We start from the raw sequence: 19,323 nt of genomic DNA on the forward strand, positions 1-19,323 counted from the left end.
GAGACTTTATTTGAAAATTTTGGGACCCTATTTGGCGCAGTTGCATCCACGGGGGTGGAGTAACTTACTTAATGAGCTCTAAATAGTTCTGGTGACACTCTGCGGGATCCTTATTCACTTGTGTGTCACAAGGGGAGAGGAGGGGTGGGGGGATAGTTATTGTTGGGTGGAGTAGGAAGAGGAGGGGAGCTAGAATAGCAGTGTTCGGGTTTAAGGGGATTGTTGGAGATCGTTGGATCTGGCTGGTTATTGTTTAGGGGGTAGGCAGTACTGATTCTGATATGCTTTAGCTAATTGGTGAGCTTTATCCCTCATCTTTTCCCCCCTCTATTTTGTTTTCTGTTATAATGGTAATGCTTTCTATTGTTGTATCTGGCTCTTTTCCAAGCCTTGTGTAGTTGGTATATGATGGTTGGCAAAGGGGGGGGGTTGATTTGTATATATTGACGAAAATTTGATGGCAAGGGTAGATGGCAAGCTTTGTTTATTATCCATCTTTTCTGCAGTCATCAATAAAAAATTGTTTAAACATAAAATCATAAGTGTTTGAGGCTTGTACTGTTAAGGCAGAGCTTGCAGGAATGGGACAGGGACAGAACTCGGGAGGATGAGACAGGGATATTGAGATCCCGTGGGGAAGGGGACAGATTTGTCCTTGTGTCATTCTCTAGTGACTGCAATCATTTTTGCTGCTATATTTTAAATGGGTTGAAATATGTTTTAAAATAAACCCAGATAAACTATATTACAGTAATGAAAATGGGACAGGACCACTGTTTGAACTACCTGATGTAAATCTACAATTAGTCTCGTTTGTCTAAGACAGCAAAGATTTTGAAAGCCTGTCTTAATTGCCATATTAACCTGATCTTCTATCATAATTGAGGAGTCAATATCATATCCCAAACAACAAATCCCTATAATGAATGTAGCCCCTTTACATAAAAATGTTGTCTTCTCATGGTTGTTGTTTTTTTTAAGTTATTTATCATCCAAGATCTGAACGTGGCAGAACAGTCCTTAATGATTGCATATATCTTTGCTTCAGAATCTGCCTTCAAAACAAAAATCTAGTCAACATCTATATAAGAGGAATGCATAAAATACAGATTGTGGGCTAAAGAGGGGATGGATAAATTACCTAGTTAATATCAATATAATTCAAACAACTTGGAGGTCATCTCTCCTTCTGCATTACAAGCAACATTGGCATTGCAGCCTTCAGTTGGGAGTTGGACAAGAACACCTAAGAGATGCTGAATTACCATCTAGAATGGATTGGTGCATTTGTATAATCTGTATTGATACCAATACCAAGGAATGTTTTGCCACTCTGTTCTATATTTTTTTTTGTTAGATAACCTGAAGCTAAGAATTCCTATATGTTAGGATTGGTATCCTGCTTATCCTTGGGGAGTTGCTTCCCTATAACAGCTTTTCTCCAAGAATAGCAGGATACTAGTCTTCACAAAATCCATCCACCCTTAGGAACTGGCTTCTCCAAATAAAAGTTTTATACAACACATGTGGCCCCACATGACAACAAATTTGCAGGAAATTTACATATACACAATGCATTACTGTAGAGGACTTTGTTTATATTCTTCCAGTCTGGGATCTGGCATTTGATATCCATGTGTAATGATTAGTAGGATCTGTTAGTGGTAGGATCTGTTTTGTTAGATCCTAAGAACTGAATTTCTGATCAGGGAACTGAACCAGTCCTTAAAAAGCTTTGTGGATTCAGAATGTTTTTGTTTATTTTCAACTTTTTAAGGAAGATGTTTTGTAGGCCAGCTGATTAGATGTTAATTTAGCTGAGAAGTCAATTAAAGCACATCTGATTTGAGCAGAGGAAGGTAATTGTGCTAGAGATTTGTAAAGCATCAGACTAAAATCCAGCCATTTTCAAATTTAGTCACAAGACACTATAGGGGCAATAACTTCAACTACTTGGCTGTTGAGTGACCAAAAATACTGATGTAAACCTTGAAAAAAAGTCACTCTGTAAGGTCAAAATGAATTAACCAAAATTTAATATATTTGAACTCCTAATCGAACTCTGCTCAGAGACATGAGACAGAAAACTCCGCCTCACCACCCAATCATCGCAGTGTTCATTACGAATTTGAATTGTTACTGATAGTAGCTGAATAAATTGCGGCTGTACTCGCAACGAAGAGAGAGAGGGGACATGATTGAGACATTTAAATATATCACGGGTCGTATTGAGGTGGAAGAGGATATCTTATGGGACCTTCGTCCACCAGAGGGCATCCGCTGAAAATCAGGGGAGGGAAATTTCATGGTGACTCCAGAAAGTATTTCTTCACCTAGAGGGTGGTCGATCATTGGAATGAACTCCCACGGCAGGTGATTGAGGCCAACAGCGTGGCAGATTTAAAAAATAAATGGGATATTCATGTGGGATCTCTAATGAAGTAAAGGCAGGGGGTGGTGATCAAAATCAAGGAGAAGGGTCACTAGAATGGGCAGACTTGATGGGCTTTGGCCCTTTTCTGCCGTCATTTTTCTATGTTTCTATTATACTCTCACAAACTACTAAAGGTATAGAGTAACGTCTCTTATTGATGACTTGAAGATGTATTGAAATAAATGAGACTTAACTTAGGAAATTCACTGGTTCCGACGTGCCACGTTTCAGTACTGCTTCAGGGAACCGACATTAAGTTTAAATTCAACTTCAAACTGGGGGTCGGAGCAGTAAGAAGAAACAGATTATTGGAGAATACGTTACTTTGTCTATAGCTATTGAGACTTCACCCCCAGTTTGAAGTTGAATTTAAACTTAATGTCGGTTCCCTGAAGCAGTACCGAAACGTGGCACATCGGAACCAGTGAATTTCCTAAGTTAAGTCTCATTTATTTCAATACATCTTCAAGTCATCAATAAGAGACGTTACTCTATACCTTTAGTAGTTTGTGAGAGTATAATGAATTACTATCGGTAACAATTCAAATTCGTAATGAACACTGCGATGATTGGGTGGTGAGGCGGAGTTTTCTGCCTCATGTCTCTGAGCAGAGTTCGATTAGGAGTTCAAATATATTAAATTTTGGTTAATTCATTTTGTCCTTACAGAGTGACTTTTTTTCAAGATTTTCAAATTTAGGGCTTGTTTTACAAAGCCGCAGCAATACTACTACTATTATTTAACACTTCTATAGCGCTGAAGGGTATACGTAGTATTGTACATACATGTTTTTACCACGGCCCAGCAAGGTAAATGCTCTGACACTCATAGGAATTCAATGAGTATTGGAGCATTTACCTCGCCAGCCCATGATAGAAACCTCTACCGCAGCTTTGTAAAAAACCAGTGTATAATGATATATATTATTGAATTCTAGGTTTAGGTGTAGCTAATTAAGCTCAAATATAATCCAAAATGGTTCATACTTATGTCATGGGAGTCTTAAAATTATGCTGAGCAGTGATTATCAGCAAATAGTTTATTCATATTGCTCTATTTGGAACGTTGATCGGTCACAGTTTTGTGTGTGTTTGTTCAGAGATTCTTCACTAACATTTTCTCAGGGCTTTGTGCTCTTGTACATACTGAAATGGATTCCACCTTTTATCTTATATTTGACAAGCAATGAAGATCTACTATTCTCAAAAAATGTTAGACAGAAGCTGCAGTGCAGCTAAACAGAGTAATCTACCTGAGATACTGAATACAGTATTAATTTTTAAAATTTAGATGGTAGAAGAATAAGGACCTTCACCTAAAAATGTGCCATGACTCTTAAAGGGCCTTAGAAAACTTATAACTTGATGTGTTGGGTATTGTTGGTTTTGGCAGTTTTAGGAATGATAAAATTTTCTTCCCCAGGGAAGCTGAAATAATATATACCAAGATAGAATAGTGTTTTTTTTTAGAATGTAAATGATTGATAAAATATTTATTTTACTATTTGTATATGTTTTATATGTTAAAAAACAAACAAACAGAATTAAATGTGCACTTCTTTTTGATGGTTTCAGTTTTTAAAAAATAATTTTTCATTTCTATTTCTAATTTCTTCATGTTGCACATCTCCTTTTATTACTTTGGCATAGTTTTCATATTGATCTTCCCACTGCCACAATGATAAGGATGCAATCATACCACGTAATACAGCTAGCTACAGCTCTGAAAATGAAAAGGATCACCTCTTTACTTAGGGGACCTTCACTAATATAGGTGAGATCCGTGACTTTGAGTTATGAATATGGAAGCAGTTTCAGGTACCACAGAAAACAGCCATTTGAAGAATTATTTCTCTTATTCAGGACTGGTTCTCATGTGGATACTTCAGTGCCATTGTAATGGTTTCATTGTTAGCAGACAAATGGAATAAAGTGAGAATTAAATGTTTTACAATCCATGATAAGTGATGCTGGTGTTTCTTCCTATCCCTCCTTTATATTTGGGAAAGATATTTTCTCTCTGTTTATGTCATGGAAATATGTTGAAAGCCATTTTCCTGTGAGTTAAGTAGTTAATTAATTGGTGTTTGTTGCAGTTAAGCCTTCACCTTCCTGCTGTATGTTCACTAACCTTAGTGTGAGCAGTAAACTGGTGGTGGCAGTGTACTAGGACATCTCTTAACACTGTTTTGAGAGTTTGATTAGTCATTAGCAGTGGCTAACTTTGAGAAGAACCAGGTACATATGTGTCTCATTAAACCTTGCATCTTATTTTTAGGCCTGTACTGAATATTCATATTTAATTTGATTCAGCCCTGAGTACAGTTTGTTCATATTTCGTTGAATAGTGATTGAAATTCGAATATGAATAATCTGGGGCTCTATTGTGCTAAATCCTACAGAAATAAACACTTGGATCTCTGATTTCACATTTCTTATTTTATTATTTATGTTAAAGCTCAGTGCCCATTATTCATATTCAGCTGAATAACATTTTTCTTTATTCATATTTAACTAAGTAGTAAAATATGCTATTCGGTACAGCCCTATTTTATTATAACTTATTCCTTTCTGGACAGGGAAGTGGCTGATTTGCACTAAATTTCAGTTTTGATACGAAGTGGTTCTGAAAAGGCTCAGTAAATTTTATGAATGATTGCAGTACTTGTTTGGATTTACTTTTTAACACCTCCGAAAAATTTAAATGGCTGATAGATTTTCTGGGCACATTCAAAGAGCAATTCTGTAATAGGGTATGTGGTAGGAACCTATTCTAAAAAGGAAAATAGGTGCCTACTTCCCTTTATAGAATGCTTATCTATATGCGTTTTCTTGTGCAACAGGACTGGTAGTCTGACCAGCGAGTTAAACCCTCAGCTGCGAGGGTTGTAAAGAGCCTATTGTTTTGTTTTCATGCTCCACCTCCCATCCCTCTACAAGCAAGGAGTAGGGATCGTGCCTGTTCTGCTCAAGCTTAATCTTTCTCACTTCTCCGGCAGGGAAGCCGGAAAAGATGGCCCGGGAGTGAGCAATGGTTCAGAGCTGTAGAGCCCATACCACAAGGAGAATGGGTCTTGGGCAGATACTCAATATACTTTATCATGCCCAAAAGAGACTCAGAAGACTGGAGACACATTCTGTATCTAAAGTCAGTCAATGCAGCCCTCAAGATCCCCTGCTTCCACATTGAAACAGTGTGGTCAGTCATCATCTGGGTTGCACCGGGGAAATACCTTGCCTGTCTGAATCTAATAGAGGTATACTTACATATTCCCATCTTTCTGGTTCACAGAAAGTTTAAGAGGTTCCATATTTTGGATAAGCATTTCCAGTTCTCTGTGCTTCCCTTTGGCCCATAACCATTCCACAAATCTTTACAAAGATAATGGTTGTGGTAGCAGCATACCTTCACAAGGTGGGAATTTGGGTGCATCTTTACCTCAATGATTAGTTCATAAGAGCACCCTCAAGGGACGAGGGAGCAACAGTGGTGGATCAAGTGGTCCAGCTACTACGATGTTGGGCTAGGTAGTCAACTTCAGGAAGAGTCACATGATCCTGACTCAGTCCCTGGAATACCCAGGAGTCCATTTTTGAGATGACACAGAACAAGATCTTCTTTCCGGAAGCAAGCAAAATAAGTTTGTGCAGTACATTCAGGAGATTTACAGCCTGCCAGCCTCCACAGCTTGGCAGTATCTTCAACTGCTAGGATCCATGGTAGCTACAATAGATGTGGCATTTTGGGCAAAAGCGCACTTTCTTCAGGAGTCTCTCCTTTCAAGGTGGTCTCCGCAGTTAGACACCCTGGACCTCTTGCTGCCTGGTCAAGCAAGGTATGGAACAGCCTGGACTGGTGGCTGGAGCCACAGCCTTGGGCCAGGGGAATGCTGCTGAGCATCTCCCAGTAGGCAGTTCTGATGCCAGATGCCAGTCTATTTGGCTGGGGAGCACATTATGAGGAATGTCTACTGCAAGGGCAGTGGTCCCCATCTCAGAGGACTTGGTTGGTTAAGTTTCAAGTTTATTTAAAATTTGTTATACTACCCAATCAAGCCTTTCTAGGCGGTGTACAAAAAACACCAAAACTGCTAGGAGCTGAGAGCAATACAGTGAGCTCTGTGGGCTCTGGGCAGCACCCTGGAGGGAAAGGCAGTCCGAGTCTTCTCAGATAATGTGACCACAGTAGCCTATATAAAAAGGCAAGGAGGCACCAGGACCACTGCTGAACTTGGAAGCTTGCTTGCTCTTTCGGTGGTAGGAAACCCATCTCTTAGCCATTTCTGCAGCTCACATAGGTGGGGTAGAGAATGTACAGGCAGACTTCCTAAGTCAGCAGACCTTGGATCCCGAGGCGTGGTCTCTCTCTTGGAGAGTCTTTGACTGCATAGTTATGTGCTGGAGCGTCCAACAGTACAGGCCTGGAAGCGCCGGGCTAGATGCTGTGGTTCAAGCCTGGCCTGTGGAGGAGCTCCTATATGTGTTCCCTACCATGGCCAGTGATAGGCAGAGTGCTTTGAGGGGTCAGAACACACCCAAATTGAGTGATCCTGGTAGCTCCAGATTGGCCGAGGCAGCCATGGTACACATGTAGGGTGATCTCAGATTTTACAAATAAACAGTATGATATATATTCATTAAAACAGTACACTAATTATATTAAAATAAGTCAGCAACTCTGTGGATTCCCAAAAATAATAAAATAGCTCATACAACTGCACATACTATTTTTCTGGGAAAGCCTGAGTAAAATAACCATGTTTTCAGTGTTTGGCAAAACTGCCAAAATTTTTAAGACCCTGTGGGTTCATCAGGGTTTTATCCAGTTATATCCTCATACCTATTTTCTATACTCCAGTGTAACTTGAGTGGTCGCAGCTCCCTTCAGTTTGATACAGTTTTACTCCTCGGACTAGTAGGTGTTTGAATTCTAGCCAAGGTCTAGGTGACAGAATTGGGTGAGTACCTGGAGCCATGACCGACCAGTATTTTGCACAATGCAGATCTTGGGGGTAGGGCCAGAAATTGGGGGGGGGGGGGCTTTAATCCAAAAAGTGTTCTGCCACCCCCGAAAAACATCTTCTCAACTGTAGGCTAAGAATGCTTCCTTCACAATGTTTCCTGAGGATACAGATGCCGGTTCTGGAACATCAACTGAATAGTTGCACACGGTATACAAACTTAAGGTTTAGTTTAGTTTAGTTTAGCATTGACAGAAGGCTGTTGCACCATTCTTAATTTTTGGATGACTAAAATTTCATGGGGCCTATTTTCTAAACTGCATTAACGGACCAACATGTCTTTTAGTGCATGCTAATAGAGTGGCACCAATTTAACTGTTAGCCTGTGCTAAACACCCTGTTAAATAGCTATCACGGAAAACACCATTTTAGGGTGGGGATTGTGCCTTAATTAACCTGCAGGTCATTATCCTGTGTTAAGCCAGCAGATAATGCAGAACAGTTAATGCCAATTTAAGAAATGCTACTAACTGCATCATGCATTATTAGCCATACTGTTAACATGCAGCAGAGTTTAAGTTTCAAGTTTATTTAATCGCCCTATCATATATTCAGGGCGATGTACAATTCAAAAAATATTTTATAACAGTACACAGGGGAACAAAAAGTTCATATAACAAATACATGACTTTCAAAACAGATGGGACTAGTAGGGTAAATAGGATAGAAATACAATAATTGGAGGCAGATGAGACAATCAAGGAAAATTACAAGAGGAGGATTTTTTGTTTTGTTTTTAAAAAGGATGGATTTTGCTTTAATTTTGGTGTTTTTACGATGTCTAGCAGTCAAATACATCTTTAAAAACAAAACATTTTAACTGACTCTTAAATCTACCAACATTTCTTTCCTCCCTTAAGTATATTGGCAAGGAATTCCACAATTGGGGGGCCACGACGGAAAAAATGTATTGTCTTCATGTATTAATAGTTTTAAGTGATGGAACAGTTAGCAAATGTTGGTCATTAGATCGAAGAGTTCTAGTGGAAGCGTAGGGAATTAGAATCCTGTCGATAAAAGCTGGAGACTTATGGAGTTGGGCCTTAAATGATAACAAGACATATTTTGTAAATTATTCTATGCGATACTGGGAGCCAATGAGATTTTTTAAGAAGTGGCGAGACATGGTAGAACTTTTTTGCGTTCATGATAATTTTAATAGAGGTACTGTATTTTGAATTAGCTATAAGCACCTGATCTCTTTTTGAGTAATACCCTTGAATAAGGCGTTACTCCATTCACTGATTATTTCTAAAATCGATTAGTGTAACGCCTTATTCAAGGGTATTACTCAAAGATATTGAAATTCTGGATTATGTTGATCTTATAGGAGGGGACGGAAGTTAATAGTACACCATTTTTGACTGCTAGTCGTTTTAAAAGTACAGAATAAAGAGGTAATCATCAGGTGGTCATAAAAAGTTAAGAAGGGGAATCCCAGTATTTTTGTGTATTGAAAAATAAATGATTCTAAGGAAAGGACAGGATGTTACTGTTGGAAAAGTGGTAATTCTAAGGTGAAACATATTTGTGCAGGCATGCCCAGTAAATAAGACCCATCATTTGTAGAGCAGATCAATAATTATTATTATTATAATCACTTCTTATGCTACTCGTATTTAAATCACTGGGCTATTGAGGAATAATTAGCACTTACCACGTTAAGAGAGTCCAGCTTAGATTCCTTGGTTACTTTAGTGATTTCTTCTTTACAATCCCCTGCCTGATATGCTGGGCTTGTCAATTAATGCCCACAGTGCCCCATCCCTCCGAGCAGCATATTTCCATTTAACCCCCCCCACCCCCCATAGCAGCCTACCTCCCATCCCTCCGAGCAGCATGTTTAAATTTACCCCCCCCACCCCCCCGATGCCAGTCTGTCTGGCTGCCTCCCATCCCCCTGAGGAGCATGTTTCCATTAAAAAAACACCCCCCTAAAGCCAGCCTGCCTGCCTCCTTCCCATCCCTCAGAGCAGCATATTTCCATTTAAATCCGCCCACCCCACCCCCACAGACAGAGGCAAAACATATAATTTCTCTTTTTCAGAGAGCCATTTCTGTCTCTGAAACTTTAAATACTGTCTCGCCACAGCTGCAGCGCTTGGTTCTGTAAGCGCAGCTGGTAACAGTTCGTATTCAACACCCAGTCCCATTCTTTTCATGTCTATGGTGTACACAGCGCTCAACATCTGTTAGAACCATCCCAGATAGCGCAGGCGGAAACACTTAAATGCTGTGGCTTATTCTCCCCAAAGCAACTCAAAGCCATCATTCTGAGCCGCATTAAGCTGTCCCCTGGTTTACAGCAGGGGTGTGTAAATCGATGAGCTTGAAGACAGTCGCATTTCTGCGGGCGTGTGGCAGCAAATCGACAGCTCCCAAGAGCAAAGTCTTCCTCTATACGGCCTTCATTTCCATTTTTGTCAACAGCCGAGCAAAGGCAGCAGCCCAAAGTTTGGGTGCAGTGGGAACAGGCACGGCATTGGTTGGAAAGGCTTCCGAAGGGTTAAGGTTGCTCCAGCAGCGTCCAAGGCACAGTAAACACGCTGCTTCTGGCCTTCTACTGCCCTAATTTCTTCTGCCGTGTCTCTGATAATGTCATCAGGGACACTGCAGAGGAAATCAGACCAGTAGAAGGGCCGAAGCAGCGCGTTTACTGTGCTTCAGACGCTGCTAGAGTAGGGAGGTTAGGTGCGACTGGGAGGGTCAATGGGGGTTTTGGGTGCTGCGTCCAAAAAGACATAAAGGAAGCAGAGGTGCGCGAGTGTGAAAACATGAAGGAACGGCGTCGGAGGCGGCGGCAAACTTACAGGAAGGGAGGGAGGGAAATAGAATTTGAAAGCAAAGACATTAAGGGAGCAGTGGTGCGCGAGTGTGAAAACATAAAGGAACGTCATCGGAGGCAGCAGCAAACTTGGCAAACTTACAGGAAGGGACGGTTCTTGGCTTTATCCTTAAGGCGGCAAGAGCCGCCGCGGCCGACAGCCTCCGCACACATGCGCATTCCTACCTGCGGGGCCTTACAGCGCACGGAAAATGGAACATGCGATGGGAGTGCGCATGCGCGGCTTAGCCTTTTATTATATTAGATGAGTCTTCTCTTTTGTTGCTTTTGCAGGAAAAAACAAATGCCACAGATATCTGCCTTTTGGCCCATACAAACTTTGTAATGTTCCTCTTTTACCATACCTGGATACGTTTTGCCATTCTCTTCTGCATTTAATGTTACCCTGGTATCATCATGACGATCAACAAAATACAACTGATGATATTCTGCTGCAGTTCCTCCTCAAATTATACATCTGTTATTTTCATGATTCTCACCTGAGCCCTCTTCACCATGTTCTGATCAATAACCAAAGCAGTGTCCAAGTGAGTGATGAGTGCTGCATCAATCTAAGCATCAGTAGCAATCTTTGCTGTCCCTTTCTTAAACTGGCAAGAGCTCGTTGGGTATACATTATATTGTGGCCTCTTCTAGCTTTCTTGAGAGCAACAGGAGTTTCCGCCATTAGTTTTTCTGCCATGTCATCTGAATCACCCTGTTCCACTTCAAGCACAGATCTCTTCATAATCTCTTGCTCTTCTACTGTTCTTTTTCACTCTTTATTCTCTACTTTTCTTCATACTGCTTTCTTTTTGCCTGTGTACCTAGTTTTTGTCTTCTGGTCTCAGGAATGTCAACTGGTCTAATCTGATGAGGTTTAACACTCCCAACTTATCTCTTTGATCTTTTAATAAAAGGCTAACTCAATCAAAGGAATCTTCTCTCTGCTACAGTCACAAAGTATGTGTATTCCATCAACACAGGCAGAATTGCATTAGTACAACTCTTTATTTTAAAGTTGCAGTTAAATATGTCCATCAGTGTGTTGAGCCCCTCCATAAATCTGTCTTTCTCTTCCAGTTTTGCTCTGCCCACAGAAACTTTGCTGGTTTGTTCCCACTTGGATTTCAGCTTAACTTTAATCCTAACATTTATAATAAAACCACTGAAGTTTGGATTTGCTTTATACCACTGAGCAAGTAATCCAGTCGTAATGTCATTGACCAATTCATCAGTGCTGTAATTGTGTCTGTCTTGATTACTGATGCCTCAAATACAACCCATATCAATTGAGATCCCTGACAATTGGTAGTTCAGCCATAGGTAGATCTGCTACATCTACACAAGAGTCCGTACGTTAGGTGATCATCCCCAGACCCGAACCAACTTTGCAGAAGTGTGTCACAGTGGAGTGGAGTGCCCCCTTCAGTTTTTCCTTTTGCAGGCGAACTGTGCAGAGGGATTCCTGATCTGCTCTGTTTAGGTTTTATTATGAGGGTTCTTCAAAATGTTTCCACACTTTCATATTTTCATGCTCAACCAAAAACATTGTTTTCTGATGGCATTAAGAAGTTAGGACGCTGGGAAAAGTGTACTGTAAAACAGGGTGATTATGTGGAAAAGTGATGTAATTTGCTTTTGAGATATTAAATAAATAGTGTTTAAAAAAAAAGTACAGAAACTTAGGGCTCCTTTTTCAAAAGTGCGTTAGGGCCTTAACGCGCATAATAGGGTGCGCTAGCCGCTACCGCCTTCTTTTAAGCAGGCGGTAATTTTTGGGCTAGCGCACACTAATCCAGTGCGTGCGCTAAAAACGCTAGCACACCTTTGTAAAAGGAGCCCATAATCTTTCATTCTCTGGCTGATCCCACCAAATGATGTAAATGAGTCCAAACTTGCAGCCTTTTTTTTTTTTCTTTTGGACATTTTCAATATTAGATTATTGCTATGATGAAGCTGTGTTGAAATCCTATGAATGAGAAAATGAAACTGTTACTGTTAATATGGGAAAATAAGTAAGATAATTTGATAATTGAGGCACAAAAGACATTAATATACAATATAAACGCATAAAAATTATTATCAGAGCACTTAAACATATTTCAGTAATTTGTGTATTTTTGCATAATTTCCCAGAAATTTCAGGTAGGTAAATAACATTACACAAAATTTAAAGTTAGTTGTTGATTTTCCACACAAAATTGTACCATTTTTTCACTAGTGCTTTTTAAAATTGATATCTTCAAAATTGACACACCCATGTGGCCTCATCTGACTGTAAGAATTAGTGTCACGTCCTCATTTTACACGTTAGACTTGTAACACATTTACCTAGAATTTTCTTTTGCTGAATGTTCAAGTATTACGATAACAGCACAAAAAAGTGTAACCCTGCGGACACAGCAGTTGCCAATAAGTCCAGTATATAATATAATCTATGATTGGTTAACTGTTTTAATCCTAAGGGAGAGTGTTAGGCCTTGCGGGAATAAAAACCTATTCCAAATACTATGAATAAACGGACATCAGTATGAGCTGTCGGAATGTAAACGTGGGATTTGTGAGCTCAGGTAGCAACTCAGGTAGGAACCAGACGCCATGATATCTTCTCAGTTATGGCTCCTCTTATCTGGAATACCCTCCCCCTATATATCAGAAACATCAAAGATCTTAACTTATTTAAGTCCAATCTGAAAACATATCTTTTCAAAGCTTCATTTAACCTTTAGAACAACTTTTCCGCGTATAACTAAACAATTAAAATTTCCTCACACATCTTCCCCAACCCAATCGTTTGGTCCTACCCATACCATACCCCTTTCTTCCCTTGAGGAAACAACAATTTGTAACTTTTATTCCCTAATGTTCTCTCCTAATGTTTCTTAGTCTGTCTGTATTGTCAATTTGTCGTAGCCCTTAGAAAATTGTTAATGTAAAATAACTTGTTCTATCGTTCTATGCTATAATTCTTTTATTATGTAATTCGCTTAGTTTTAATAGGCGAACCATCAAATTTTAATAAACTTGAAACTTGAACTCATAGGTGACCTATGAGTTGCTACCTGAGCTCACAAATCCCATATTTACATTCCGACAGCTCATACTGATGTCCGTTTAGTCATAGTATTTGGAATAGGTTTTTATTCCCGCAAGGCCTAACACTCTCCCCGAGGATTAAAACAGTTAGCCAATCATAGATTATATCAATTATTACAATGACATATTTTTGAAACTTTTGCATCTTTTTTTTTTTTTTATTTCCACTTTATTTCATGGAAAACATTTATTGGCTACTTGTCTACAAAAGTTGAGAAAAGCTTGACCATATGATAGCAAAATCTTTGATTCAGGGTTTCCTTCATTTAGGGCTCATTTTACTAGGGCTTTAATGCGCGGAATAGCGCGCACTACAATGCCGCACATGCTAGATGCTAATGCCAGCATTGAGTTGGCGTTAGTTCTATCTCCGTAGCACGGGGTTAGCACACGCTAATCTGCATGCGCTAAAAACGCTAACGCACCTTAGTAAAAGGAGCCCTAAGTGGATACAAAAATAAAATTATGTAAACATTTTATTTTTTATACAATGACAGGTACTGTGTAAAGAAGAACTTTACACAAAGATGCACCTATGAATATAATTTTGCACATTTGATGTGTGTATTTGTCTTGACAATCAAGGTGTGTTATATGTCGGCTTTTGTGGCTTTTGTTAATGTTGTGCATTAATTTGTTTAATGTGAATACCTATGTTGAAATTTGTATTCTGTAAATGTTTTTATAGCTTATTACAAAAAGTCTGTATATATGTACACAAACAACAGTCCTGCATTATTGTAGGTTATATATTATACCGGATGTAAGCAATAATCCATCACAGCGCCAACTTTGCAAATAATGCAAGAATTCTTTTGCAAGAGGTGTTATCAATACTCTTTTATTATTATTATTATTTTAAAACCCAGGTGTGTTCCAATTTCTACACTGAATTGCTTTATACAACAATCTCAGCTGCAATAAAATAGTTTTAGATTTTGTGGGAATATTGCTACTTTTGAGTAAGCTGTGAATAGACCTTATTTTGGCTGGAGAACCTAGAAGTTATATCATTGAAGATAGTGATACACTGTTAATTGCCTCTTTCCATTTATAACAAAGTCCTGTAAATGCTAATACAAATCAGCAGGTCCCCTCCATATGAAAGAATTTTACATCATATACGGTTTCAGCTAGAACTGTTAATTTTTTTTAATTACAATATAATTTGTTCCATCAGTGAGCTTATGCACATTGGGAGTGGAAATAAAAATACAGCAACCTGGGTTGAATAGATGATATGCTATACAGAGAAGCATAACTATTGAAAAAGAATACCACAGCTTTAGAAATTATAAAAATAATTTATGTAAGTATATGATCTACATTTTATTCATATCTTTATTGATATTTTTAAAACTCACAATAAGTATAACACAAATACAATCATTTTATACTTTAACATTGTTTATTGATGTGAACCGCCTAGAACTCCCTGGGTATGGCGGTATACAAAATAAAAGTTATTATTATTATATCATCAAATTATAGCTTTCATCAAATATCCCCCCTCCCTTATCTAATATAATAAAACCCTAAGCCGCGCAAGCGCACTCTTACCTGCGTGCTCCTGTTTTCCGTGCACTGTTGGTCCCCGCAGGTAGGAGTGCGCATGCGCGGCTTAGGGTTTTGTCATCTTCAGGCGACACGGAGGCTGTCGGCCGCAGCAGCTCTTGGCATCTGCAGGCCACGGCGGCTGTCGGTGGAGGGCAGACGTGAGGTAAAGGGTGCTGCTGGACAGGGGAAGAGACGGGGGGGAGAAAAAGGAAGGGAGGCCTACTGCTAGATGGGGGAGCAGGAAAGAGGTGCTGATGGACAGGTGAAGAGACAAGGGGGAAAAAAGGAAGGGAGGCCTACTGCTGGATGGGGGAGCAGGAAAGAGGTGCTGATGGACAGGGGAAGAGACAAGGGGGAAAAAAGGAAGGGAGGCCTACTGCTGGACAGGGGGGAGATTAAAAAAAGGGAGAAGGGCTGCTGCTGGATAAGGGGAGCAGTGAAGGGGTGGTGGTGGACACAGGGAAGGTAAAAGGAAGGGAGAATGGGTAGACAGCCGAGGAAAAAGAAAGAAAGACAGAAATACAGAAAGCGGCTAAGGAGAGCGAGAGAAATAAAGACAGACACACACACATATTCTAGCACCCGTTAATGTAACGGGCTATAAGACTAGTATCCAATAATTAATCATAAACAAAAAAAATCATAAAATATTTCCACCCCCCCCCCCACCCTGGACGTGTATGAACAAAAGGGAATTAATATTTAAGAACATAAGAAGTTGCCTCCGCTGAGGCAGATCAGAGGTCCATCCTGCCCAGCGGTCCGTTCTCGCGGCGTCCCATCAGGCCTAATTGCCTGAACAGTGTCCCTGACTAATTTTGTAACTGCCTCTAATCCTATCCCTATTACCTACCTTTACTCCTATCTGTACCCCTCAATCCCTTTGTCCTCCAGGTACCTGTCCAGACCCTCTTTGAAGTCCTGTAGCGTGCTCCATTTATTCTATGCAATAATTTCAATCTTTACAGTATCTTGTTAATGGCTCCCAAATAACCTGAACTTTTTAAAAATTTCCCTGCTGTATAGCAATTATCCTTTCTATTTTGAATATGTGGCATAAAGAGTTCCACCAAAACCTGTAATTCAGCCTCTTCCAATTTTTCCAGTTATTTGTAATCTGTTGTATGGCAACCCCTGTCATAATGAGCAGAAGCCTGTTGTTATTAGAGGATATTTGGCTTTGAGCACTCATTGACATGCCAAACAATACAGTGTCATAGGATAATGCCACTGGATTTTCTAACAAATTTATTTGACCCCATATTGATTTCCAAAAAGCAAGAATGAATGGACAATAGAATAACAAATGATCTAATGTCCCAGCTTCAAGATGACAGTGCCAGCATCTATTAGATTTAGAGATATCTAACTTATGTAAACAAACCGGGGTCCAAAATGCTCTATGTAACAGAAAAAAACAGGTTTGTCTCATAGATGCAGACACTGTACATCTCATCCTCCAAGACCAAATTTGGGGCCATTGAGACGCAGTAATTTGATGCTTAATCTCAATGCTCCAAATGTCCCTAAGACCAGTATAGTTTGCCTTTCTTATGTTTTCAAGTGGACTTTCTGGGACACCAGGCTGCTCAGTGGTACAAATTGATATCTGAATTTATGAATATGATCTACATTTTGTAGGGAAAATGTTTTTAAATGCTAGCTGTTTATATAATATGTGTATTGAAGGATTTGCTTGTCTATTTCTGTCTTTTAGTACATAGGTATATTATTTGAAGCCCTTTTTTTTTGTAGCAGGCCATTTCAGTAGAAGGAATTTTGCAGCTATATGGGAGAAAATAGTAATTCATAATTTAATTCTATTGGATTTTGGCTGTCTATTTTTAATGCTGTCTGAAAGGAAACTTGGTATCCAAATAAAGCAAGTAATCTCACAATCATGGTGTAATGTCAAGTAGAGTAAAGGAAACAAAAGATGATTTTGTAATGACAAAAATGTGTGCTAATTTCTTAGCACTTCTTAACTTTCTCCAAAGATATGCTGTGGGACTTAGATACAATGGAGAACTGTGCTGGAGCATAATTGCAAATCTAGCAATATTTTTCTTTTGACAAACAGGATTTTGTTAAGCATACAGGTAGGTGATGTCCAGTGTCACTAGGATGAAACATCTCTTCCAGAGTTCAGAATTTAGTGTAAAAAGTCTTGAGTATACATGCCCCTTCCCTTGCAGAGCTGTCTCCTTTTTTCCACAGTTTTGTTTTTTCCACTCTGCTGAATATACTGTATATGAAAAAAACTCAATTGATCTTGAGAAGGTTTTTGGGTTTTTTTTTTTACATAGTTCTGCATCATCATACACTTTTTTGTTTAAAACAAATTATTTTTCTCTCATGATGTTACCCTATCTGCTCTTGTGTTATTCTATAAAGTAGATGCTAACATTTCTATGTTATGTACATGCATAACTGTTTAGAATACTTAAATGTGCATTTGTACATCCTGGATATGTACCTAAATGCTATTCTACAGTATAATTATGAACATATCTCCAATTGCACGCAATTTGCAAAATTTGCAGAATCTAGGTAGAAAGTTATGGGGCTCATAATTGAAAGAGAAAAACGTCCAAGTGCCGATACTAAAACCGGGTTTTGGACGTATTTAAAAATGACCTAGGCCTTCATAGTGCCACTGAACGACCAAAGCTAAATGGGGCGTTTTATGAGAAGTGTCGAGGGCGGGAGTTGGGCGGGACGTGGACCGGCTTAGACTTAATCGTACAGCATGTATACAGCCCAGGATCGACGGAACTTGGACGTTGTGACTTAGACCATGTAAAACATGGTCTAAGTCACAAAAACCCACCTAAAGTCACCAGATAAGCCCTGCAAACACATAAAACAGACCCCTACACACTATCCCAGTGATCACCAACCCCCCTCCCCCACCCACATCAAAATATTAATCACACCTTCAAAATTCAGCCTCCAGACCATCATCACCTGGCTGCCTGGCATAGGAAAGCCTAGTCGTCCAGCACAGAGGCGGCTTAAGCCATCTTGGGGGTGGGTTAGGGACTCATGCAGAGGAGGTTACATGCCCATAAGCCCCCTGTAATCACTGCATTGATAATGAAACATGTGCACTCCACTATACACCCCCAAAACCCTTTTGTACTGGCATATAAGTGGCTCCTGCAGCCATAAGGGCTATTAGGGTGGTAGATAAGTGGGTCTAGGGGATTCTGGAGGTGGTGTGGGGGGCTTACCATTACCTATAAGGGAGCTGTAGTGAGATGATGACATGGCACCCTTTTTGTGAAGTTCACAGCAGTGCTCTGTAAGTACCCCACTATTTAGGTGGCATGTCTGGGTGTTCAGTCCATCACTTTGCAGACCCCTCCCATGTCCAACAGGGCTTGTTCTAGGCATTTTTGACTTGGACGAAAATGTGGTATAAAGATGGATGATTTAGCGACTTGGACGATCAGATCTGCAGGACGCATAATTAAACGATTTTCGAAAGAAAAAAGTTTTGGACGTATTTTTTGAAAATGTGTCCTAGACTGTTTTTTACTTTGGACGACTTGCAAGTTGGACACAAATGGACTTAGACGTCCCTTTCGATTATGCCCCTCCACATGTGTAACTTATAGAATACTAAAAGTTACATACATCTCTGGAACATATGTGCACATATATTCTCACATGTTGGTGATGTCATCCAAGGAACCCAGTACAAGTAATACCAAGTGCCCATACCATGTGTGTGCCTGTGCCTTCTTGTGGGACAATCAGTTCTTTGTTTTCCGTGGAGCTGAAAAACTGTCTCTTCAGTGCATCAAACTTTTTTATGCCTTTCCATCCTTATTTTTCATAGTTTTTGTCATAATTCTTGGGGGGGGGGGGGGTTCATGTTCCAGTATTTTTCTCAATTTTGGTTTAATTTTATCATCTTTTTGGTTTTGGCTTTGGGCCACTTCAAGCCTCTTTTCTTACCTGAGAGCATCAATTGTTTTTGGGATACTTTTCACTCGAGCTCTCCAAGCCATTGAACCCTTTGATTTAGCATCAGCTGTTTTCCCCTCTGTGTCAAAGATGGTACCGAGAGGCTTTCATAAATGCTGTCAATGTAATCAGAAAAAAGTGAGGATGAAAGGATAGTCCTTCCTTAGGAACACACAAACTCTATTGGAGAATCACATAAAATGGATTACAGCTTAGCTCAACACGGCCAGTGTTTTGACACATACTGTAAATAATGTATCTTCAGCAGAAGTCATTATGAATCTTCTCAAAGCCATGAGAATGATAAACAGTAGGCAGTAAACCACAAGCATATGTGATTCTCCAATAAAGTTTGTGTGTTCCCTAAGGAAGGACTATCCTTTTGTTCTCACTTTTTTCTGCTTGTGCAACTACTG

General features: G+C 39.7%; 1 protein-coding gene across 1 annotated transcript in view; it reads left to right on the forward strand.

The window, feature by feature from the left end:
- ZNF148 (zinc finger protein 148) overlaps nt 1-4,832 on the forward strand; it is a 170,396-nt gene extending 165,564 nt beyond the window's left edge. The window contains exon 8 of the mRNA XM_033944625.1: nt 4,085-4,832. Coding sequence (XP_033800516.1) covers nt 4,085-4,096 — 12 coding nt within the window. The 3' untranslated portion in view covers nt 4,097-4,832. The remainder of the gene's footprint in view (nt 1-4,084) is intronic.
- The last annotated feature ends 14,491 nt before the right edge of the window (nt 4,833-19,323 follow it).

The sequence above is a fragment of the Geotrypetes seraphini genome, chromosome 5 (assembly GCF_902459505.1).
Source record: "Geotrypetes seraphini chromosome 5, aGeoSer1.1, whole genome shotgun sequence".
NCBI classification, from domain to species: domain Eukaryota; kingdom Metazoa; phylum Chordata; class Amphibia; order Gymnophiona; family Dermophiidae; genus Geotrypetes; species Geotrypetes seraphini.